The sequence below is a fragment of the Enhydra lutris genome, unplaced genomic scaffold, assembly GCF_002288905.1.
Source record: "Enhydra lutris kenyoni isolate GAN:26980312 unplaced genomic scaffold, ASM228890v2 scaffoldscaffold59, whole genome shotgun sequence".
Lineage (NCBI taxonomy): Eukaryota > Metazoa > Chordata > Mammalia > Carnivora > Mustelidae > Enhydra > Enhydra lutris.
In genome coordinates, this window is record NW_019154143.1 from 7,429,080 (window position 1) to 7,454,917 (window position 25,838).

The window sequence follows — 25,838 nt, forward strand, 5'->3', positions numbered from 1 at the left end:
CAATCTTTCCGCACATTAAGTACAGTTTTGAAAAGCACATTTTGCTGAGAGCACATTTCCTCCTCATTTTCAGCAAGCCCAGTCAGTGCTCCTGATATGTTAGCAGCTGGGCACTTGGGTCTCAAAGCACAGTGCTCCACATCTGGGGACAGATCTCGCACTAGAATCTGTGGCTGTCTGCGACAGGAAAGGGAGATAACAGTCCTGGGTCTAGTTATGTGTTAAGACCCTTGTCTGGCAGGCTGTGAAATCAGCTTTACCAGTCATAAAATGTTCCTTCTTGGGGTTGATGTCATCCTTTCCATGGCCATTCTAAAACACATATTAGTTCTACAGAGGGTTCAAGTGACCAAAAAAAAAAAAAAATACAGGAGCCGTAATTCCAACTAAATTAGCTCATGTGGCAGAACAGCAGTGACCACAAACTACACATCTGATGAAGGGCTGCAGGCAATTACAGATCGAGCAGGAGAGTCACCGAGCCACACAGGGCCTGGTAGACGAGGCCAAGGGGCAGACTGAGAAACCATGGCTCTGAATTCACCCACCAGCTCAGGCAAAACGCCTCTCTGCCCAGATACCACTTCTGCCCCCTGAGGCTTTGTAAGGTGCTGACGGAGAGGAGGGTCTGCTCTAAGTCAGGGTAATTCCGGCCTAGAAGGCCAGTTCCAACATCAGACAAAGTGGTGGCAAGGGGGCGTCCTGAGTATAAAAAGTTCACAGTGGAGCTAGACTGGAACCTTCCATAGCCTGGGGCGGTTTGAGAGCCACCCACGCACTCACCTACGTTCTCTGGCCCAGGTTGGCCACTCATGGCAGGGAGTGGAAATTCACCAAGGCCCGGGCGGAGCCCCCTGGTCCAGCACTTTCTGGCAGACCCTCAAAGAGCCCACCATTTGCCTAAAGCTCCTTTTAGCTCATCACTATGGGGAGATAAGCTCTGACATTTTTCTCAGACAAGCCCCGGCAGAAGGTTGTGATGGCAGAATTACATTCTACATAAAAGGCTGAAAAAATAGAAAAAGTGTCTTTTCAAAATATGCAAGATTCATGGTCAGTGGGTCTACTTAATCAGTCATTACAGGAGTCGGGTGGGATCGCCACTCAAAATGAGGAGACACTGAAGCAACCTACAAGAGTAGTGGAAGGTCTAACTCTAATTCCATCATGAGCCATTTATTCCACAAATATTTATGGGTGCTGCCTAACTACGTGTTTCACCTGCTAGGTGAATTCACTACGTGAATCACCTGCTAGGCTCTCTCCTAGCACCTAAGAGTGCATCAGAGAATTAAAAAAACAAAAAACAAAAAACAAAACAAAACAAAAAAAACAACCAACAAAAACAAAGTCTCTGTCCTTGCAGACCATATATTCTATTGGGGAGGAAACAGACAAATAAATAGAAATGTCAGATGCTAAAAAGTGCTAGAGGGATGGGGCAGAAAGCAATGTTAAGTAAGACAAGGAGTCTGCGTGTGTGAGTGTGTGTGTGTGTGTGTGTGTGTGTGTGTGTACACACACAGCACGCAGGATTTTATACTGGATGGTTAAGGAAGGCCTCTCTGATAAGGCGACACTGGAGCAAAATCCTGAAGGAAGTAAGAGACCAAGCCTTGTGGATATCTACAGGAAGAGAATTCCAGCAAATGCCAAGACCCGGCAGGACTTGTCTTTGCATAGTCCAGGAACCACAGAGGAACCAGTGTGATGAGAGGGTGTGAGCCAGGGGAACAGGGCTCTGCAGCTGGGAACAGACTACGGATGGATTATGAGGGGCATGGAGGCTACCATAAGGCATTCGCTTGGATTGTGAAAGAGATGGGACTCAGGGAGGTTCTGATCAGAAGAGTGGTATCCACTGATTTTCCTATTAAAAACATCTTTCTGCTGGTTCCATGAAGAATAAGAGTACAGGGGCGCCTGCGTGGCTCATTCATTAAGCCTCTGCCTTTGGCTCAGGTCATGATCCCAATGTCCTGGGATCGAGCCCCACATCGGGTTCCCTGCTCAGTGAGGAGCCTGCTTCTCCCTCCCCGGCTCCCCCTGCTTGTGTTCCCTCTCTCACTGTCTCTCTCTCTCTCTCCGTCAAGTAAATAAATATAATCTTTAAAAAAAAAAAAAAAGAATAAGAGTACAGGGATAAGAGTGGGAACAAGGAGACCAGTTTTTGCCTTTTATAAAACAAAACAAAACAAAACAAAACAAATCACCAGAATTACAACTGATTCCAATGCCTGGCAGGTATAAAAAATGACACAGTGGAGATCTCAACTTTAAAAAGGAGAAGGAAACAATTTGTAGTGACCCTTTGGAAGATTTACAATTCCAAATGTCTTGGGAACCTGTGAGCATCAGAAAGATTAAGTATTTGCTCCCAGAGAGTAGTACAGAAAAGAGAGAATAAACCCAGAACAGAGATTCCAACCTGTGCCCAACTCGAGGACTGATATAATCAACCACTTCCTTTAAATTCCTGCCAAATCTCATCTTTCCATTTTCACATTTCAGCCAAAATGAGCTTCCTAAAGTACAGATATGACTTCCTACCTCCCCCTTAAAACTCTCCATTGGTTGCTTCTTGCTCTAAAAACAAACCCAATCCTTTCAATAGGCTGTTCAGACCTTTTAGGATCCAGTCTCCAAGTTCTAGAATATGGAAATTCTCTCCATTTCCTGACCATGACAATACTTTCTTACCTCCAGGGCTTTCAGGATTGTGTTTTCTGTGCTCCAAACTATTTTGTTTCTTAGAAGCAAAGGTCAAAATGGCACAACAGCAAATCATGGTCAGTTGCCCAAGAGATTAACAGTAGGTTTTATTCATAAACACGATGGCAGACACTATGCTAAATTCATTATATGTAGTATTATATCTAATACTTACACTAACAAGTGTTGGTATTTTACACAGCTCCTGGTGTTGCCATTTCCATTATGGTCCATGAGAATGGCACCACCTGGAGTTGTGCAATGCAGTGTCCTAAGAATGACATTTTGCAGTAGATATTATTAACCCATTTCAGAAATGGGTTCACTGAGCCTTAGACAGGTTAAGTGCTTGTCAGAAAGTCATACAGATAGGAAACTCCTGAACTAAGATCCAAACCCTGATAAGAGCATCCCTGATAGTGTATGAAGTCATCTCAGAGAGTACTGGATTTGGGCTTGGACTGACCTGTTGGAAAACCTCTTGGCTTCCATGCAGGGTAAGGAGGGCCTCAGTAGCAAAAGTTCCATGGAAGGTTTCCAATAGCCTGACTTTTATTTTACGGATTAGAGACTCCAACAGACAGGCATCCACAGCTATGATGTAATGTGTGAGCTGACATGCCCTAGAGACCACTGCCCCTTACCTGTTCGGTATTTAGCAATTACCCGACCACCTCTTCCTACATACATTCTCAGGGCAAACTATAAGGTCAGCCAAAAAAAAAAAAGGAAAGAAAGAAAAGGAAAAAAAAAGCCCTCCCCCAACCCACATCTCACAATTGTTATTAGCCAAAAGGGTACAGATGTCTAAGAGTGGATGCAACTGTAAAAATTCTGATCAAAGAAAAAGGAAAGGGCTTTCTGAGGTTAAGTCCAAAATATCACGATTATATTCAAAAGGTGGCAGTATTATAATTTGTGAAATCTATAGACACAAAACACTGATACAGGTTTTTGGCAATGGAAAGAATTCTCTGGACTTTAGTTTCTTCTTTTATTAAATTAACACCAAATTCAAATGTTTGGGAGGAGAGGGGGCAGATAGCATCTAAACGAGAGGTTCTTCTTCACTCTTTCATTTCAGGGTCTTTCCTCCATCATCAGATTCAAGCAGATCCTCCCTACTATCTCCTCAAATATATATTTCCAAAAAAATTCAGCAGGAAAGAGGCTGCTAGTATGTTGTTCTGCTGCCTGGCTTTTTTTTATATTCTGTCCTGATCACCTGAACTCTGGAACAAGGATAGGCTGGTTTTCATGGTGCTTTCCGAACAACTCTTATGTTCTCAGCCAGTTCTTGCTCAGGAATAGCCGTTATATCATCCAAATGAGCCTACAGCACCGTAGCAAGAAGACCCAGAGTGTCTTCTGCTCATTCTTTATCTTGAAGCCAACAGACAACCCCAGCTCCTACAGAGGGATGTGCTTTTGTAGTAGCACATAAAGAGGAATGTGAACGGCACATGATGAAGGATGGGGAAAAGAGCTCCAACTGAAAAAGCCCAGACACCAGCATTGAAGGAACAGGTTAGGGGAAGGGGACATGTACCTGCAAGACAGATTTTTGGCAAATGGCTTCTATAAAAGGTGAGGAAGAGCCCCCCCCCCCCCCCCGCCCCATGGAGGCCTAAAGACTCATCAGGCAGCAGAGCAATGGGTTCCTTATGGGAAGCTGGAGCCAGGGTTGACCACCAAGAGGACCCGGCTCCGAGAGAAGAAATACGTTTGGCATTCACGCCAGCCCCGTGCACAAAGGTGGCCGAATCTCATTCCACTGATTGGCAGCTGGGGTGATTCAAAGGAACTCCTTGACTCTCCCTCATCAGGACCTGGAGTTCCCTTCTATGTACCTCTTGCTGAGTGAAAGCATCAAAGCTTAGCAATTCATCCGTTTCTAAGGCAACATTTAAGCAACCCTAAGTTCTTTTCCACTACTGAGACAAGCATTGGCGAATGCTTTTAGACAAAGAGATGATGCCAAAATGATTTTCCTTATCTGACCATCCATCCAGGGTGCAAATTACTCTTCTGGCACCCAATCTCATGCCAACAGACCATGACCATGAGTTACAGAGGAGCTCTGGTCCCACAAGGACTCTCTGCTCTTACCTTTTTTTTTTTCTTTTTAAAGAGAGAATTTCCTTTTTGTTGCTTAATAAATTGGGACAGGTCCTCTAGAATACAGGCAGCAAGAGTTCATATAAGGGGCTCAAGTCCTCTGGTTGAATGTTTGAGGCTACAGCCAGGATCCTGGGCCAAGTCAGAAAACACTCACCTCATTCATCAAAGGAAGACACTGGGGTGATTGGTCAGGCTGTGCGGCCAAAAACAGAAAGATGAATTTAGGATTTTAAATAATGAGGAAGTTATTGAAAAGTCATGAGATGTAACCCATGGCCCTTTCCCCTACTTTGCTTTTCTACATAGAACTTCTTCTTCTTTATGTGCTAATATACTTTATTTGATGGTTCTGTGTATTGCCTTTCTCTCTCTGATAGATGTTAAATTCGGTACAGGCTGAGATTTTTGTCTCTTTTGTTCATTGATGGATCCCCAGTTCCTAGAGCAGAATCTCGCACATAAAAGACACATAGCACCTGCTTACTGAATGAATAAAATCATTTTCATAGGGTCATGGGCTGATTCACCAAATCTCTGAAGGTGAATCAGAATCTGGGGGCTGAAATGAGGCATTTGCCCTGAAAAATGTGCCCTGACTGAAGCAAAAGCCCCTAAAATGAGCAGATGCCAGTATCACCCTGAAAAGCCAATGTCAGGATTAAGTGGAGGAGAGGAAATGTGATTCAGGCTCATGGGCAGAGAACCTCAGGCTGGAAAAACTGATCTCCGGCATAGAGAAGGGGGACTCTGCAGTTTCCCCCATCACCTGGGGGCAGGTCCTCCTCCATGAGCCCTAGCTTGCAGATTTCTTTTGGAATGCCAAGTTCATCTGCTGTGTTGAGAGGGTCCTGATGTTTCAGACATCCTCAATAAAGTGTATCTTCTCCTTCCCCCAGTGCAATAAGAAGACATCTGGTCAGGCACCAACCAAAAATCAGCTCCATTACAGAAGGCTCATAAAAGGAAAAAGTGCATCACGAATTTAAATTTAAATATATTAACTCTGCATACCGGTATGGAAATAGGAGTAAGAGAAAGAAAGCTGGGGAATAAAGAGTCTTTCAAAACTAACTAAATAAAGAGGAATTCAAAGGGAAGCCGCTGTGCTTATCTTGGGCCAGGACTGTCCTCAGATTCATTTTGCCAGTGCCAAGGCCAGAGTGAGGGCCTCACTAATTGTCATAAATTGGCACTGAGGACAATAATGACTGAAGCCATTGACCGAGAACCTTGCTTTGTCCCAGGTGCTTCACAGACTGCTTTGTGTTCACTGTCCCTGGCCTTTCTGACAACACGGCAAGGAGGTAGTATCATTCTCATTTTATAAATGAGAAAAATAAACGGTTCGTAAAAGTAAACTGGTTAAAGTCGTACAAACAGAGATGAACTAGGATTTTAATCCCGGCGCTTACACTTGGAAAGCACATTGCCACCGTGCATTCCCAAGTGGCAGCATCTTTTTTTTGTTTTCGCTTCCTAGGTGAGCAATACTGTCCTCTGGTAGCAAGGAGCCCCCTACTTTGATACTTAGCACAGAGTAACCTTTCCACGGGCCCTGCTTCCCCACCCTGAACAAATGCATGTAGTTTGTACTGTCTCCTCCAGAGCCTTCACGTTTGTGGCTCCTGTCTCCTGCCTCCCCAACCCCCCAAGTAAGGGTTTGGTAAGCACTCCTATTTATCACGTAGCAAGTGAAAGCTGATCCATTTGCGGGATCATCAGCTAAAATCTGAGGTCTGAAATCACTCCAAAGTCATGTAATAATCTCAAGGTTTTTCCATTTGGTCAGGAGAAAAGAAATGAGAGAAAGAAATCCTAGCAGTGAGCAAGCAAAACTAAAATGAAAGATGGATGGGTCTGGGGAGAATAATACTGAACTTCAGCATAACAAGGGAATACTTTGCTCTGATAGCCATAAATCAATTCTTTTTTTTCAAGAATTTCAACGCAGCTCACAAATATGCTATCAAGACTTTTTTTTTTTTTTTAATTTTTAAACCAGTAAGTAATTCAAAGAAACAGGAAAACAACACATTCGTTCATGGTTTTATCTGCCAAGCTTTCTTAGCCACTCACATATGCCAGATACGTGTTAAAAGATGAATAAGTTAATATCCTCCAAGAAGATCACATTCCAGTGGGGGTAGGGGGGCATGGATTACAAACGTCAGGGTGTGAGTCTCCTTTCTGGAAGAACACTTTCATTGCTACAGAATCCCAGAAACGGAGAGACTTGCCAGGTGTTAAGAGAGTGAGACAATCGAAGTGGACCACCTTGTTGCCAGGTTAATGCACCTGAGCTCTTAGGTTAATACAACCAGGGTTCTAGAAACCTCAGACTGCTCAGCCTACAATTCTACCACCCAGGGGTTTCAAGCCTGGTGAACTCCCTGAGGCAGGCCAGGGCCTTAGAGCACCTTGTCTGTATTCTGTGCATCTTTGAGGGGCCTCATGATGGACAATAATAACTATTTCGGATACTAATTTGTTCACCATCCACCCTGAAGGGAAAGAGCCGCCTTTCTTTGATGTCTGACCTTACACACTGGGAACAAAAAAAAAAATGAGGTCACAAGCCTGCGTTTCTATCTGGGTCACCAAAAAAGATTTACTATCTAAAAATATTTTCCACACTAGCTTGTTGACATTTCACCTTAAGAAATGTGTGTGGGTTTTTGTGGGATTGTTTTTTATTGTTGTTGTTATTGTTTTTTGAGGTTTTTTGTTTTGTTTTGTTTTTGAGTGAAGGACAGCTCTCTCTATACTTCTAGTTTGAGACAGTGGACCACTCATGTATTCATCAAGCATTCCTGGAGTGGCATCTATGGGCAAAGCAGCAAACCAAACACTGTGAGGATTACAAAGATAATTGCACCTGTGCCTGATGAACTGACAGTGTTCAAACAACTCAACTACTTACTCAAATAGCCATGAGTACTAGGAAGACTATGGAAGATTCCCTAAAATGAGAGGGCTAGGAGGATGGCGAAAAGCTGGAGAGAGTAAGAGGACATTGCAGAAGGAAGGAATGATGTCATAAAGGCACAGAGTGCTGCTTCTTCGACTTAAGCTCACCTAAGAATCACCTGGGAAATACATTAATACGCAGATAAGTGGGGGTTATCATCAGAGGTACAGTAGTTCTAAAGAGGACACCCAAATTTGAACTTTAATAAGCACCCCAGCTGATTTGATAGAGGCAGTCTTGGCACCACACTTTAAGGGCCCTGACATAAAGGGAAGAACTGGGTAGAAATTAGAAAGGGCATGCGGTATCTTTGGCAAACACAGATGGCAGGGCAGAGCACTTGGACAAGGTACTTGACTGAAGGTAGTGCCCCCAAATTAGAAGGTAGTGTTTCTTGTCATATCAGTAAAATGATGATTTGAAATAATGTATCAGAAAGGCTTTCCTTCTCATAGATTGGGACTCCAGACAGCATCAAAATATGGATCCCCTTGGTAAGTTGGTGGGGAGGTAGGGGAGAGGACAACAGAGAAGAATGGACCCTAACAGGAGATCACAGGGGTCCCCAGAAGAGGAGGTTAAAGCATTGGGAGTAACTTATATCTACTTCATAATTTTACAAAGGGTTAGTTGTGCCTCTTTAAATAGAAACAGCTAAGGATTTCTAAGACACCATATCAACACGCGGCAAAGACAGAGGATAAATGGAAGTCCTTGGAGACCTTCTATCCAAGTTCCATGCACAATTCCTGAATAGAGTAGACAATATGTTGAAATGTAAACCCCAAACCTGGGTCCTTGGTTGGTGAGGAAAGTTCTGCTCTTTAAATTATAGGGTCTTTAGGGGAATATCACCACTCCCTCTGTTCACCTCAACTCAAGAGTAACTCTTTGCCGTCACTTTCTGCCTTCTAGTCTGCCTCTTGGGACTAGAAATGTTTAATACAGAATCTAATTTCAAGCTATGTGATAGGAACATTCAGAATGCCTTTAAAAAAAATCTTTTATAACAAGGAAAATGCTGGTTATGTGAGCAGAGGCTGGTGAATTTCATCAGCTTTTTCCCTGAGTCATTAAGCTTCATCTTCAAGTAGATTGCTTTTCAGGAGATGGAACCCTATCAGCTTGAAGTTTGTGAGTCTTTTAAATTTTCCTGCATAGTGTCAAATCACAGTCCTTGAAAGAATAAGATGCTCTTGAGAAAAGCAGAAGGAAGTAAAAAGAAATATTTTTTTAAAAATCTCAAGTCAACAGATGCTCATGTAATGGTGACCCTTTGTCAATATTCTGTGCTACAGTTTTCTAAAGTTTCTGACAATATGCACAGTGACATGGCTCTAAAACCAGGGGTGTGTGTGTGTGTGTGTGTGTGTGTGTGTGTGTGTGTGTATTTATTTATTTATTTATTTATATGTATTTATTATTATTATTTATTATATATTAATTTATTTATCATTATGTGTATTTATATATATGTATATACACACATAGAACAAATAATTTTTTTTAAATGGAAACAGCTTAGAAAGGAACTGGCCAAATTTTAGTATTTACAGGAATAAGTTGAGTAGCTTATAGGAAAACATAAAATTTTTACACAAATCCCTGAGCACAGTTTATGAAACATACAGTTTCTCCACTAGATAAAGCATCTAGTGAATATGCCCTTTATACCAATCCCATAATCTGTATTTGAAGAATTGTTTCAATATTGGCTGAAGTGTTATAGTTTCAATGTAATTAACTATGCCAAGACTATTATGTTATGGTCTTTTTGTGATAGGCCAGGATTGGAGAGGAGCCAGTGGAAGAGTTGAGAAAAAAGTCAGTGGAGAAAGAAATGCCAATCATTTAATCATTTCATTAGCAAGTGAAGATAGTAACTTCTGCCTTTTAAGCAAAGACTGCTTTCATCAATATCAATGACTTATGCAAGAACATTCGTTCACTCATTCACTCAACAAACCCTGAATGTCTCTTCGTGTCTGGAGTGGGAGAGCCACTAGGGCTAGAGCCATGAAGTAAACAGATACAATCTCTCCCCTTCTAGAATTTATTATGTAGCTGGGAAGACTGATGACAGATGTCAATTTAAATTATTTCAAGAAGAAACATCATTATCAACTCTGATAAATGTTATAAAGGCAAAACACTACCCTCCAAGAGTAAGCAATGGAGGACCTGAACTACTAGGGTATTAGGGAAGGCTTTGCTGAAGAAATAACACGTTGAGCTGAAAATTAAAATGGTCAGCAGGAAGCCAGGCCAAAGATGGTCAGAGGGCCAGGTCTTGGGTTAGACTTTTTGCAATTCACCTTCTCTGTAATGGGATTACTCACAGACCTACCTTCTTAGATATGCTGGGGGGCAGAATGAGACCATGTTTAGAAAATACTCAAAGTGAGGGGATGGGAGAGGGGAGAGGTACACAGGGCAGGTGGGCACCTGGGTGGCTCAGTTGGTCAAGCAGCCAACTCTTGACTTCGGCTCAGATCATGATCTCAGGATCCTGGGATTGAACCCTGACCTGGGGCTCCTTGTTCAGCAGAGTCTGCTTGAGATTCTCTCTCTCTCCCTCTCCTTTGGCCCCTCCCCCTTCCCTCTCTTGGCCCCTCCCCCTTCTCTCTCTTTCTGGAATAAATAAATAAATCTCTTTTTTATAAAAGAGAACACTCAAAATGGCTTCTGTAATTTTTTTTAGACTTGCCCTTCTGAGGTCACAATCATGTAATTACAGTTAATTTCATTCTACCACTGTGCTGGGGGCAATGTGGTAGACAGAAGGATCATTGGTCTGGGGTCCAAAAGAAATGAGTGCTGGTCTCAGCTCTGAAGGAGCAGTCCTGTGGCCTAGGACAAGGCATTTTCCCTTTCTCAACCTGATCTGTAAAACTGGGGACTCAGGCTAACAACAGGAAGCTAGAGTACCCCAATCCCTCACTTTGGCATTCAAGGTCACCATCCATAATACAGCACATGTCTACATTCCCAGGGTTACTGTTCCTGATAATCAACTGAGCTACTAAACAAAAATTACCCAAATATGAACCATGTTTTCCTTTCTCATGCTTTTCTACCTGCCCTCCACGATCCATCTTAAATGTCCAATTTCCCTTCATAAAACTGCTTTTACACCTAGGAAGGCCCCTGAAAGCCACCTAACTCTCCCTCTACCCCCCTTTTTCCAAACACGAAAACTCAGGCCATGATAACTTAAAAGACTTTTTCAAAGGCACACATCTCAGATTTGACAGAGTTAGGCTCTAAAATGAGGTCTCCGTTTCTAGGCCACCTCTCTTTGCACGACACCAACCCCGACTGCTAAGATTCTTCAAGCTCAATGATATTGCCTTTGTGTCTCTCATAGTCTGGCTGTGTGTCAGGAGTAGGCAAACTAGGGCCAACAGGTCAACCATAGCCTGCTACCTATTTTTACAGACCCATTTCATTAATTTTTTTTTTTACTTTGTCAACTAACTGAAACAAAAAGAAAAACAATGTTTCGTGATGTGAAAATTATATGATGTTCAAATTCTAGCATCAATAAATACTGTTGTATGGCACACAACATGCCCATTCATTTAAGTATTGTCAGTGGGTGCTTTCAGGTTACAACAGTGGTGTCAAATCATTGTCACAGACTCTGTGGTCCACAAAGCGCAAAATGTTTACTATGTGGCATTTTGAAATACAGTTTTGTGACCTCTGGTGTATGTCATTATGTGTGTCCTTATCTTCCTTCTCGCCATGGCAACCTCCCGCAATTAATTAGCATGTTCATATAAAGGCATGCAGGCGGGGACAGAAACTCTCTCAATCTTCGTCTCAAGAAGTAAGAACAAATCCTTATTGAGCACCCACGTGCCAGAAACGGTTCCATATGTTCTATAAGTATTAATGTATTATTCCTCGCAAAAATCCCACGTGGCTTTTTGCTATTATCATTCCCATCGAATAGATGAGCAGATTGAGGCACAGAGAAGTCACATACCCAGCACGATGTTAAATATGCCATGAGTCCAAATAAATATTATGACTGTCATGAAACGCCTGTTGACCTCAGAGAACGTTAGCCTGAGGATTCCAAGGTCCCTCATTTTGTTAGTCAATACCTTCAATCTAGAAACAAATCTTTCCACCTTGGGGAATCATTAGGAGACATCCAGGGACCCTTGAGGCCAGAAAACACAGATACATTTCTGAAGGCCTTCTACATTATCAGACAAAAACAGAAGATGTGACTTTGGTGACATGACCTCAGAGCCCTAGAACTGAATTCAACTATCTCCTATTTCACTCTCAAGGGTCATTTATTTTCATGCAGCCTTCATGTGCTCATTTGTTTCAAAAGGACATTTGAATCTCTGCTGTTCTTCCAGAGCTGGCTGTGGTTCTAAGCAGTAAGAGCAAAGAGAAGGAGAAGATCTTAGGCCAGGAGAAGAGAGGCAGTGAGGAGTCCGGGGAGAACGAGCAACCAGCTCTGCCCAGGACAGATTCACAAATTTCAGCTCTAGGGAGCTCACATTCCCTAATATCTGGCTGGTAGGTTATTTTGGAAGAGTGACTTGGAACTTTTGAGAGACATAGGACATATGACTTAGCACGTCTCCAAATTCTATCCTTTTGCCTCTGCCCAGTGCCATTCACTTTGGAGGCTCTACCATGGCCTATGCCGGAAGTTTAGGTTTGCCGGCAAGGATAAGCAGCATGATTCTCTAAACCTGCTGTTGCGACTGGATGTTCTACATCTAGCAGGGACAGCCACAGCAGGTCCTGGGTCCTGTGCTTTACAAGGAAGCAGAAATGAGGAACAGGAGTTCAAGAAGCTCAAGGGAGAAACTACCAGAGCCATTTGGTGCCAAATAAAAAAAGGGGGGAGACCACTTGTAATGGCCCAGAAAACATAACCATTAAATTTAAGAGAGGAATAGGATGGCAAGTGGTCTGTCCCTTGTCTGACCTCTCTGATTGTTACAGTGTCGCTCTTTAAAGGTCATGTTGGAAATTCATCCTGAATTTTGGTGGCCGATGCTATCACTTGTTCCAGAGCCACAGTTCCCATGGCATGGTTCTGACAGGGACGCACAGCTGATTTGGAAAATCTGGTAACAGCCCTAACATTGCCTCAGGGTTGTCCTTGTCATAAATTAGCTGGAGCTGGTCTACATGTTTCAAAAATGCTCACTTTATTTATTTTATTTTAAGAGTATTTATTTGAGAGAGAGAGAGCACACCACACGCCTGTGTGCATGGGCAGGGTGGGGGAAGCGTGGTGGCAGGGAGGGGTAGGGGAGAGTCTCAAGCCCAGTCTGATTGCAGAGTCCCACTTGGGGATGGCCGCGGAGCTGGATCTCAAGGACACAGAGATCACAACCTGAGCCAAAACCAAGAGTCAGGTGCTTAACTGACTGTGCCACTCAGGCATACTGGCTTTATTTATTTTAGAAGCCCTTTTCACTCTTTGAAAAATAAACTAAAATGCGTCCTCCTCCATGAAACCTCTTCAAATATTCTCTTCTTCCTTCCACTCTACAGCATTGTGCTCATTAGACAGTTGAAGCAATATTTCCCAGGTGGCTCAGCATGCAGGTGTTCTAGACCATGACATCCCTAAGACTAGAGAACATGGTGCTAAGAACATGGCTTTTGAACAGCATCAAAAACTGGTACTATCACCTATTAACTCTTAGATAAGTTATTTAACAGAGCCATCGTCTTCATTTTTACATCATAAGGATGCTTCCTTGTGGAGCATTTATAGACTATTAAAGAGAAAACACCCTCAGAGTGCTTAGATTGGCCCTGGGCATACAATGGGCACTCGGTAAATGTCAAGTAACTCTTCATCATCTGTGTTCTCTGAAAAGCCGAGCACAGTGCCTTGCATACAGTGAGTGCTCAATAAATATCACGGTTGGGTTGGAATAAAATGCTGAATCACTCTCTTGTCTGACTTCATCTCACGTTAGATTTAATGAAGAAATTAGTAATTACTCTAACTTCACATGTAAGGACATCTACTAAGTGATGCTGTTTTCGGTCTTTTTTAAAATTAAGATGGGCTCTAATATTTAAATTTACTTTTCTGTACCTATTGTATATGCAAGAAAACATTCGTCTGAATTGGTATCGCATGGGCATTTTGTAGGTTACTGGTATGAATATTCCAAAATGACATAGAGTAGAAGCCATTCAGGAGTTTAAGGATATCATTTCACACTGGGGAACATAATTTGCCCATTCCCAGAAGAATTCAAAAGTCTACATTTCCAGAAAGGATCAGATTTTTTATATCTTTGCTGCCCCAGAAGATTTCAGTGTGGGAGTCCATCGCTCTGTCTGTCTGACTACTCTCTATTCCCTGTCAGCAGCCCCGTTCCTGGGCGCGCAGGTCCTCACACTTCCCCACCAGAAGGAGCCTCTGAGGGCACAAACTGGGCACCAACCCAGTTTCAAACTACTTTCACTTCCTCTGCACCTTCCTGTGTTCCAGGCCCTCGGGACTTTTCTGTCAGCTGACCTGATAAACCAACCAAAGTTAACAGACGAGCAGATGCCAGTTGTTTATAAGAATTCAAGGTAGCTCTTGGGGCGCCTGGGAGGCTCAGAGGGTTAAGCCTCTGCCTTCGGCTCAGGTCATGATCCCAGGGTCCTGGGATCGAGCCCCACATCGGGCTCTCTGCTCAGCAGGGAGCCTGCTTCCCCCTCTCTCTCTGCCTGCCTCTCTGCCTACTTGTGATCTCTGTCAAATAAATAAATAAAATCTTAAAAAAAAAGAAGAATTAAAGGCAGCTCTTTCCTAAGTGATGTCATTGTATGTCATTAGGGACCTACGAGATAGAAATACTTTACTCAAATGAACGTCTAATAATGAGAATTTCTGATCTTACATTGGTGGATGGAGAAATGCTTCCACGCCAAGGATGCTTTATACCCCCCCAGCCCTTTTGTGGAAGGAGAAGGACTTTTCTCCTTCCACATATCCTCCACCTCCTCCTGAAATTGGCTGGAAAGTTTCAGGTAAAGAAGAAATGTGATTCTCTTGAACCTTTGTCTCTCTTGTTCTGTACTACACTCTCTTGACTAGACAGATCAAAGGACAATCGCAGAGTGGATACAAAACACTTAGAGTTTCACAAGAGTTGTCAGCAAGGAGAGTCTACACAAAACACTTGAAGCAGCAAGGGAGACAAGCCACTGTCTTCCAAGTTGAGTCAACACACAGGAAGCAGGCACCCGATCTCCTCATTCGTACTCTGAGCTGCTCTTGCTAAAAACCTGCTGGGGAGAGTAGCTTACCCTAGAAGTCTCCAGTTCAGAACATAAGCTGTATGATTTACAAACCTTCCTGAGAACCTAACTATTGATTAGTTTAAGTCTTCAAAATATGTGTTCTATAAAATATATCTTGTGGTGTGTGTGCGTGTGGGCGTGCGTGCGCACATGAGAGCCTAAGGAGGGAGGGAGGCCGTGAGAGAGAGAGCGAGATGGAGAGACACAGACACACAGGCAAAAGGTATCTTTTGGAAGAGAAAGAAAGAAAACTGAAAATCATCTCACTCCATTTAATGAGGCCCCACTGGACTAGCTCAGAGTCCAAATCAAAATCTCAGAGGCCAACTCTGAAAGCTCACATTTCCGGGATCTATTCCGTCCCTATGGGTCAGAAATCATCTGACATTTACTTCCACTAAATCTCAAGTATGTCTCCAGGGGGTAGACATCCCTTTGTTCCGAGAGAAAACTTGAAATGGCTAATTCAGCAGCCCACTGGTTAGGTTAGCCACAAGTATTACTGCGATCAGATCCCAAGTGATAGGCGGCTGAGGGAGCCGTGAGTGAGGTCCCCTGTGGTTCTGAGATCTGGGGAAAGTCAGGGAGAGTATCTGCCACAAGAGGGAGCAGGAGAATTTGATCGGATGGGAGGCGATCTGGTAGAGGTTATGATGAGGGGTCCAAGTATGAGGTATGGACATAACGGAAGATGTTCTGGCAAGAGACATCTATCCCTCATAAGAAAAAAAAAGTAGGGGGGCGTAATGAAAGAAGCAGAAGAAGAGAGAGACTGAAACACGTTGATTCCTAAATTCTTAGCAAACATAAAGCAACAATTTAATTCTTGGCTAAAAGCAACATACATTTACACTGCGAAAATACAAAACATGCAAGATAGGTGCTCTCCCACCCTCTTTTAATCGTGTATTTCTTTCTTCCAGATTTAATTTCTATTTCAACTTGGCCCTTGGTTATTTCCCTGCTGATGGGGTAGACTGCTTGTACTTACCTCCATGCTATGCTCCCTCCACCTGAAGGTGTCATGGAGAAAGGGCTCCTCTCACTGAATTGCAAAGCAAAAAAATCAGACAGCAAAGTCCTAAAATGCACTTACTTTGAAAGAAACACATCCATGACCTAAATGAATGCTTTAACTTCCTTTAAAGCAAGAATGTAACCTCATTGGATCTGCAGAGCTTTTATCATCATTTATTTTTTCAAAGAAACAGATTAAATACGGAGAGAGAAAAAACCATGCATTTACTTTGCGAGATAAATAAAAGTCTATTTTTGTCTGATAAAATCATGTTAAATATAGCTTGCTAACAAAATGCTGAAGCTCTCTTGGAATTTTTTTTTTCTTCAAAAAATAGTAAGCTTCAAAGAACAATTAATGTTATTCTTGCATAAAGTCCTGATCATACTTCATCTTCCTTTTGTTAATTTTATTTGGAGTAAAAGCACTGCTATCATTTCTCTTCTTCCCCTTCATGGTCAACAAAGCTCTTAATCTTTATCCAAAATGATATAGCAGAAACCATTTAACAGTGATGATAAAATAAATAGAAAGACTAGAAAGACAGATGGATAGATAGGTAAGTAGGTAGATAGACAGACAGATTGATAGAGAGATAGATATAAAGCAGAGCCTTCATATTCTTTTAATTCATTACTCTCCTTGTCCAGCCCTATGAAGCTTTCAGGACAGAGTAAATGAAGTCTGATTGTCATGGACACTTGCATTCTTTGCAACACTACACAGCTCAATAGTCAATAATGGTTTACCTCTATCCAGTTCTTTAATTCCCTAGTAATTAGTCATTCCATATTTAAGACAAGACAACAGCCATTTTAGGGAGAAAAAAAAAATCAGGGTTTTTTTTTAGTAGGTGGGAGAAATCTTAGCAAAATAGCCCTTGGAACCAAATGGAATTCTTCAAGCAGGCGGGATTTGTAAAATGAAAACCGTTTAAGAAAACACATCTTGCTTCTTGATGAAGTAAGTGGGTCTTCCCCCCACCTTCTCACTCACAAGGCCCCAAAGATGGAGCTAGCTCTCCCTTCCTTCCTCCTTTCACACCAGCCTAAGCAGCCAATTAAGCAAGTTTAGCAAACCCATAGAGCTAAATCCAAGTAACACAGGATTTGAAAGAGGAACGTAAGAGCCATCACCCCTGTTCTGGTTTTGTTTTCTTATCTGAAATGAATGGAACATCTAGATACATTTCTACCCTCCTTTCCTGACTTGCTGCAGGAGTAGTTTTGAGAGAAAAAGAAAACATGCAAGTGTGTGCATGTGTGTGTTGGGGGGGGCGTGGGGGGGTCTACTTGCAGAATCCCCTCCTAGTTGCTCCCCATTTCCCCATTTCCCTTAGCAAATCTTCCCACAGATGCTGGGTTGTGGGTGCTCGAATTGCTCATATTTGGAGATACTCAAGCTATGCCTTTAACCAGATCGGATCAGAATCCACCTACCCTGCCAGCTCCTCCATGATCTGGATGCCAGGACTGTCTTTACCACATCTGTCATTTTTTAAAAAGCTTCTTCCACTACACCTCCTACTGATATCCTTTTTTCTCTTTTTAGTCTTTACACCTCCAGCAGGACAAAGTTTGTATTGTTATAGTCACAACCACTAGTGGCTGACTAGCAGGAGAGATACAGAGAGCCTGCAAGGGAGCCGGGCTAAGGGGGGGTTAAACAGATATCTAGTGCAAGGCATGACTTTCTTTCCAATGACTGCGGACACCATGCACTCTTGCTCTGTTCAGAAAATTCCTTGCTAAATTTGATCACTCTGCTTTCAACCCAACCACTGCCACTTTGTCTGGAGAGGGAAATACAAATTGCTAGCCCCAGTCATTCATCAAAACAGTCAACAGAATCCATGCGGGGGGGGGTGGTAAAATCAAGGATGCAAACATACTGTATTTTTAAAAGCATCCTCTGGGCAGATTTGGTTTCTTTAGCCGGCTGTCCACCCGTAAGACCTCCCTCTTCTTCATTAAGGAGGAGCCAAGAAGGATATCCTCACACCTCAGAAAACAGACCATTTCCCCAAGAGCCAGCAAAGCTCCAGAGGCATATAATGCAGCTTTAAAGTTCCCTTCGAATCTCGTGGGGGAAAAGACGCCTGTGTGTGCAGGAACCCCAAGGCACACGCCGGCACAGGGCCCAGAGACGGGAACCCTCCAGCCCACTCCCCCCGCTGTAATGCCCCCTTGCCTGTTCCTCCTGCCCCAGCCACAACTCCCTTCTCTCCGCAGTCCGAGGTGAAGGAGCACCCAGAGCTGGCCGGAAACGAGCCTCTCGAGCGTGGCCTTGGGGAAGACCCCAGGAATTACCAGGAGGTGGGATGACCGCGGAGCAGAACCCAGTGGGTGGGGACGCCCGGATCCCCAGCAGCGCGGCATTCCGGGCGGACTTAGCTCTTCGCGCCCCAAAGCCTCCGAGCCCAGCGCGGCGAAGGGTGCAGCATCTCTCCTTAGCAGCCCTTTCTTCCTCCGGCAGCCGGCACTGGCAGGCAGGCACACTCACACCCAGACGCACCAGCCCGAGCAATTTCGCTCCCCGAGAAGAGCGGACACCCCAGAAAACGTGTAGGGACACACGCGCGCGCGCACACGCACACGCACACACACACACACACAATCCAGCAGCCGGTCCGTGGCCCAAGCCGAGGGAAGTGTAGCCTCAGGAACAAGAAATGGCAAACAGTTGGCCGTAGCGGACCAAATCCCTTCTGCTGCCCATCCTAAGATCCTACCTGATCTGGGAGGCGTGTGGATGGATCCTTCCCCGGTTCCTCCACGCTAGCAGGCAATACGGCGCGCTCCCTCCTTTTAAATAGCTCCCGACCGGGAAGAGGTCGCTCCCATCTTCTGGGGGAAGCACAAAGCAGGCGGCGGCGGGCAGGCTCCCGAGCAGCGCCGGCGCGAGCGGGAGCCGCGGCTGCGGGCAGCCGGTGCGCGCGGGCGGGAGGCAGGCGCGGAGGCCGGGAGGCTGGGAGGGCCGGGGCCCGGGCGGCGCGCGCGCTCCCCCTCCCTCCCGCGCACACTCGCCCGCCCGCCCGCCGCCTGCCCGCCGCCCGCAGCCTCGCACTCGCTCACACGCGCGCTCGGCCCCCCCGCCGCCGCCGCCGAGCCCCGGCGCCCTCTGCGACCGCCCGAGGGAGAGAGCCGGCGCGTTTCTGGAGCCCCGAGCGGGCTGGGAGCCTTTCCAGCCTCCCAGCCTCCTAGCCTCCGCCGCCGAGAGGATTTGTCGGTTTGCTCCCGGCCCTCGGCCCCGCAGTGCGTTCTGGCCCCGCTCTAGCGCTCTCTCGGGCGCCCAGCCCATCGATGACACGCGCAGACGGGCGCTGCAACTTTTCTTTTGAACCTTCCTCGCCTCTCCCACCAGGCAGAACCCTCACCCCGACTTGCCTACCCATTTCTCACCTCTGAAATCGTTCATCCAGATATATCTTTCTTCCTCCGCTTTCTAGCCCTCTGCTAAAGGAAGCTTTGGCTTAGCAAGGGGGCCTGGGGATGTATCAATGATTTTCTCTTACATCCTTACTGTGTTTTTCCTACGTATAGACATGCACAGCAGTACTGTAGCCAGACGCTGCTGACACAAGCAGATAAGGATGTGGGGGTGAAGGGAGAGGTATTCCCCAACCGAGATCTCTGAAAGATTCTCCGTGTTGGTATTTCCCTCAAAGATTGCAAAGAGCTCACCTGGGAATAAAGACCAAGAAACTGTTTAATGCGAAAGCCCGTGCTGCTTCTAAACTACACGGAGGAGTAAAAGCTGAGCATTAAGGTTGAGTTGGGAAAAATCTAATGCAGCAATCGACGAACCATTCATTGGCCTTTCCAAGAGAAGCATTATCATTGCCAATACATCACTTCCCCATAATTAATAAAGGAGCATTGCACCAGGCCCTTGCTCTCTTGACAGCTCATTCATCCTTACAAATCCTTAATGACTTGGCAGGATGGAAGGCTAGACCCACTGTGGAGTTCACAAACCTGGCTGCCCATCAGACACACCTGGGAATCTTGTTTAAAAAGGCAGATTTTAGCATCCCATCTTGAGACTCTGGCGTTGCAGTCGTCAAGGGTGACTCCGAGCTTCTCTTTGTAAAGCACCAGTTGGCATTCACCACTGGTGTAGCTTGGCTGACGTGTGAGGGGTCAGGGACGGCTGTATGGGAAAGGTGAGAGGAACAGAGCACAGAGCAGAAAGTTAAGTCCTTAGGAGAGCTCTCTGGCAGCCAGGCCACAAGGGAAAGGAGATTCTGACTCCAGGAATCCCACTGTTGGACTATGAGGCTAGTGGCTCTCAACTCTGACTATGCTTCCGAATCTCCTGGGGAGCTTTTAAAAATCCCAGTGCTTAGGCCACACCCCAGACTGATTAACTTGGAATCTCTGGGGGTAGGACCCAGGCCTGGGTAACTTTTTTTTTTTTTTTTTTTAATACCCTGGTTGATTCCTACCTGTAACCAACTGTTCCGGCATCAATACTCCTCAACTCTGAATGTGCATACGAATCACCTGGGGCTTGCGGGTTCCTCTGGAGCAGGCCTAGGATCTGCATTTCTAGCAAACTTACAAGTGATGTTGGTATTGCCGGGTGAAGTCTGCGCTTTAATTAACAAGGTTCTGCTGCGTCCACCTAATGGTTGGGGATACACGGCTTCATGGTGGAAAGCAAGCTTCTTCTTGTCTCATATATTCCCAGGAATCATTCTCCCCTGAGAACATTTTCCTTTCCTCGCTAGGAGTGAAATGTTCTTGACTTGCCACAAACTTTTTGTTAGATTGCCCTGACTAGTGGGTGTAAACAGAATGACATGTGGGGAGACAGAGAAGGTCACCATCTCTCTGTAAGAGTATGTCCTTAGCCAAAAATTACTTAGGGTACTGATTTCAAGAGAGTGTGAGAGGCAGACATTTGGCTCACACTCAATGAAAGGGACTTGGAGAGAAAAGTGGCTGCTTTCTAAATGACACAGAGCATAGCCTGTAACTAATGACTCTCCCCACAGGAAATAGGACCAGGCTAAACTGCAGGAACTGAGCAGAAGAGCTGAATGAAAATGAGTGGACTACATCTCATTGGAACAGATTCTGTGAAAGGGGCATGGCCTAGTCTTGCTATTAGGGACCACTTGGTGAAAGCTCCGATTTTCTCAGAAGTGTAAGCACGCTTGTGATGTGGGCGACACCAGCCCTGTCTGTATTCCAGTGGTGCCCAAATTTCACCTTATCAGTAGCTGAGAAAGCATTAAGACTTCATCTTGGTCCCCCTTATACCTCCTCTTTTCCAATCTAGTCTGGTATTAGGTTAATTTGAATTTGGTGGGAAAATCTACATAAGTTCCTCTCTTTTTTTTTTTTTAAAGATTATTTTTTTTAATATTTCTTATTTATTTATTGTCAGAGAGAGAGCACAAGCAGGCAGAGTTGCAGGCAGAGGAAGAGAGAGAAGCAGGCTCCCCGCTGGACAAGGAGCCCAATGCGGGGCTCAATCCCAGGACCCTGGGATCACGACCTGAGCCGAAGGCAGAGGCTTAACCGACTGAGCCACCCAGGCATTCCTAAATTCCTCTCTTTACCTAGAACCATTAAAAGGCAGCCTAGTACCTAGTGATTTGGCACCCCCTTTCTGATTTGATTCAATTTCTGAGTCCTTAATTTTTTTTTTTCCTTTCATTTCTCATTTAAGGCATCTTTATAAAGGTTTCAGGGCCCCAAGGCAAGTCAAACCTTTTGCTCTCTTCTAAGTGTCATACATGACTGGATTTTTATTGCAACAATTATCAAAGACTACATCACTGGCAAGACTCTAGGTAAGGAAACAGAGTGGTTTCTGCAGCCTGTGGCTTTGGAAAGAAGAAATACTCTTTGTAGGAAGGTGGTGATTTACATTCCAATGCCAATAGTTATTTCTTAATTGTATTCTTGAAACTTGATTGCCATTCTTTTCTTCAGGCTTAGGATTCAGAGATATGGGTCTCTTCTGTTAGGTATCTGAAGAAGTAAGGAATGACCATTTTGGGGACTCTACAGGAAAATCACTAAGATTTGATCTATTCTAAAGACGGTTCAAATACCCATGAAATAATTCCCACAAACCTTCAGGAGAACTTGTAGCAAACTCATTTTCAGAACAAGTGTAAATATTGTGAATTAGGCCCTACTTTTCCATCCAGTCTACAGACAAATTGGACATATGATCAAGCCTACCAAAATTTTATAAAATATTTAATATTTTGCTAAAACACTCAATAATTTTCCAACATAAGAAAACAAGTACTTTGTTGTAATTTCTTTCATTTGTACTTTGAATTACTTAGGTCAGAAGTACCATCCTTGTTTTTCTAGTCTTGGGTCTTCACAAGTGTGTTCATATGAAGTTAGTAATTCCCCACCTTGTTTCCTCCTCAACCAGTCTTCACACTCAACTACCGGCTCATTCTTGAGCTCAGTCTGATACTCATGTCTACATAAGAAAATAGTAGAATAGCTTATCCCAGTATGGTCAGCACGAGGAGCTCAGCATTAGCCATTCTCCCACACTTAGGAACTTCAACTAGCTCACTGGCATGATTTGTCTTTTGGGCTTCCAATGCTGCTGATTGGATCCAGTGTTCTTTGCTTCAAGGGGGACTGCAGGGACTTCTTTTTTTTGATTTCTAAGTGCTATTGTTCCTCCTCGCTGGGGTCTTGTTCCTACAAGTAACATTTACTTCTCTGTTTTATTTTGACTAGTTCAGCACCACTCTGAATTCCATCCAGTAAGTGGGTCCTACTGCTGGGTGGAAGCAGCCTCCCTAGTAGACTCACAGTTATAACCCATAATTCCTTCATTGGGAAGGGGTCACCCACTTCCTCTGAATTTGTTACAGTGTTTGGATCAGGGACCTGCACTTCCACGTTTGAGCGATTTATCGTCGTGGAGTGGGCTTGTACAAAATCCTGACACTCTTGTTTTCCATTTCTGCCTCTTATCACATTAAGGACATTATCTAGTCAGTGTCCCACAACTTGACCAGTGAGTAACTTCATGGCAGAATCACTATCTAGAGCAATGAGTGGATCAGAAAAGAACCGAAACTGATTAAGGTTAAGGATTTGGAGTCAGAATATCTGGGTCTGTATCTTACCTGTGGCCGTGGGATCTTGGGGAAGTTCTTTAACCTCTCTGAGTCACAGTATCTTTGTCTGAAAAACCTAGACTGTAGACTCTCCTTGAAGGAGTTATAGGAAGGATAAAATGTATATTATGGGCTTGACTTAGTCCCTGGTTATGGTAATTACTCAATAAATGATGCTATTGTTATTACCATTGTTGGTAAGTTTCCATAAAAATGATATTCATAAAGTAAAAAAAAGTATTTATATAGTTAAGTTCCACATAATCAGGCCATTTCATTATCAACAACGATTAGGCTATCATTTATACTATACAGAATTCTATACTAGAAATAAACCCAGGAAAATGAATGCTCTACACTTTGAGAGTACTTCCTTCCTCTGTAATGAAAGAAGCTGTTGCATGCTTTCTAATTCTGTTTGTACAGAGTGTAGGTATCTGTCTGATAGAGGGGCACCCTATCTGTTGTATATTGGCTTGGTACAATGTCAAATCCACTTATTCATGACAAAGACCAAAACAAATAATTGTTTATAGAAATAAAGTTGTGTTGATGTAAGCATGAGGTAAGTTATGTCACGACATCATCATCTCATCTCTTCTCACCAATAAGAACTCAGCAGTTCAGCTGGTAGAGCACTGGGGGGGAGGGCTTCTCGATAAAAACATATAAAGAAGCAACTGTGGCAAAGGGACATTTAGACTATAAATACCAAGAGTCCGTAAGGCCTGTCTGAGAGTGCTCAGTCTGGGCAAGGTGACTCCTTCTCAGCTAAAATAGCTCTCCAAAGACCTTGGGGCATTCACTCTTGCCTTGGTCAAGGCGACTCTTATTGGCAGTGGTGAAAACCATGCAGCAGCCCTTGGCAAAGATCATCTTGCCCATCAACACCAGAGCTACCGTTCCCTAGCAACGCGTTCTAGCAACAGGGAACTTTAACTTCTGAAGGGACAGCTGGACGTGAGCTCCCAGTTGGCTGACGTGTCTCTCCCAAGTACCAACTCCTATAAAGGTTCAACCCCACTGAAGGTGGACTTTATTTCTTCCCTCTCCTCTTGCCTGGGATAATAGTGTGATTAATCTATCATTGATTTGGACTTTATTATTTCTTTATTGGCTTATTAAGAGACATACTATATGCTATTGACTAGTGAAATTCCCGCAGTGTAACTGCGTTGAATAAATTGCTGGCAAAAAAACAAAACAACAACAACAAAACCTCAGTCTCTGAGCATTAATTTGCTTTCCAAAACAAAACAACATTCTTGCTGGCTCACAATATTTATTTTCCTTTATGTCTGGGTATTAACTTCATCCCATCTCCATTATAATCTGGGGGCATAATTTCCGATAGAATAATTCAAACAAATTCTACTACAATGAAGATTTTGCTTGTTCTATCAATCATATATATTTTTAAAGATTTTATTTATTTATTTGAGAGACAGAGAGAGAGCATGACCTGGGGAGGAGGGGAGTAGGAGAAGTAGAAACTGACTCCCTGTGGACCAGGGAGCCCGATGTGGGGCTCGATCCCATGACCCTGAGATCATGACCTGAGCTGAAAGCAGACATTTAAAGGACTGAGCCACCCAGGAGTCCGTCTTATCAATTATATTAACAGATGAGCTTATCTGTGACATAAACTTCTTCACTAAGTTTGCACAAACTTTCCTCAACATTGATTCAAGGACTCTCTACGAAAAGAGACTAAAGATGAAGCCTCCAGTGTGCTCTGTACCAATTATTTGTGTAGCTATTAAAATTATTTGCTATCTACCACCTATCTTTTGTTTAAGAAATCCTTAGGCATTGATGAGGGAACTATGATCACCCTTAATTTACAGATTGAGCTCGAAGAGATTTGCCCAACACAGTAAGTATCAGTTATATTGTTACAAAATAATAAGGAAGCCCAGACCTACTCTTGGAGATTCTGCCTTCACTGACTAAATGTGGAGAATGGGCACTGGAAAAATTTTAAGTTCCCTGGGTGGTTCTAAGTTTCAGCCAGAGCTGAGAACCTCTGGCCTCAGATCAAATAGCTAATTAGTGGTAAAGACGAGTGAAAAAAATCCCTTTACATCCACTGCTTGTATTCTGCTGTTCCATCAAACCTTGATATTTAACAGAATATAAAAATGGAGACTCTTTCTGGAAACTTGAGAGCTCACAAATGTTTGGCGGCCTTTTTACATCTCTAAGGGGCACAATTGGGTTTTGTAATTGACCAGACAAAGATAGATAAGCAGATTGGAAGAGATGCTCAAGAAAATTGAGACCATTGACTACATGGCCTCTTTCTGTTTTGTTGAACACTCAATCCCCAGCATTTAGAACAGTTTTTGGTACACGGTAGATGAATTAATAAAGCATATATTGTGCCCTGTAAGAGACTGCCCTGTGTTGACAAAAGATGGATTTGGGTTCTAGGGTCAAGTAAACTGTTTGGCCCCTGTCCAGTGCAAATAGTAACTCAATAGCAATCATCTCCTTGTAGCTATAGTGCAGGCCCTGGTTAGCAACTGATATCATCACCATATCCACACCCACAGTCCTGCCTGGCCACCTGCTCTGCGATGACAGACAGATTGTCTGTGACATTGCAGGAGGCC

General features: G+C 43.9%; 1 protein-coding gene across 4 annotated transcripts in view; it reads right to left on the reverse strand.

Annotated features, from left to right (window-relative positions):
• Positions 1-19,626, reverse strand: part of LOC111158430 (solute carrier family 8 member A1) — a 330,022-nt gene extending 310,396 nt beyond the window's left edge. Inside the window, exon 1 of one of the 4 annotated variants that reach the window (XM_022520439.1) lies at positions 19,514-19,626. Coding sequence is in view for 1 of the 4 variants with exons in the window: in XM_022520438.1 (XP_022376146.1) it covers positions 18,422-18,490 (69 nt within the window). In the remaining 3 variants the exon portion in view is untranslated. Of the gene's footprint in view, positions 1-18,421; positions 18,491-18,843; positions 18,957-19,513 lie in introns of those variants that run through there. The other 3 variants (XM_022520438.1, XM_022520442.1, XM_022520440.1) reach the window with 3 other exon arrangements.
• Positions 19,627-25,838: the final 6,212 nt, after the last annotated feature.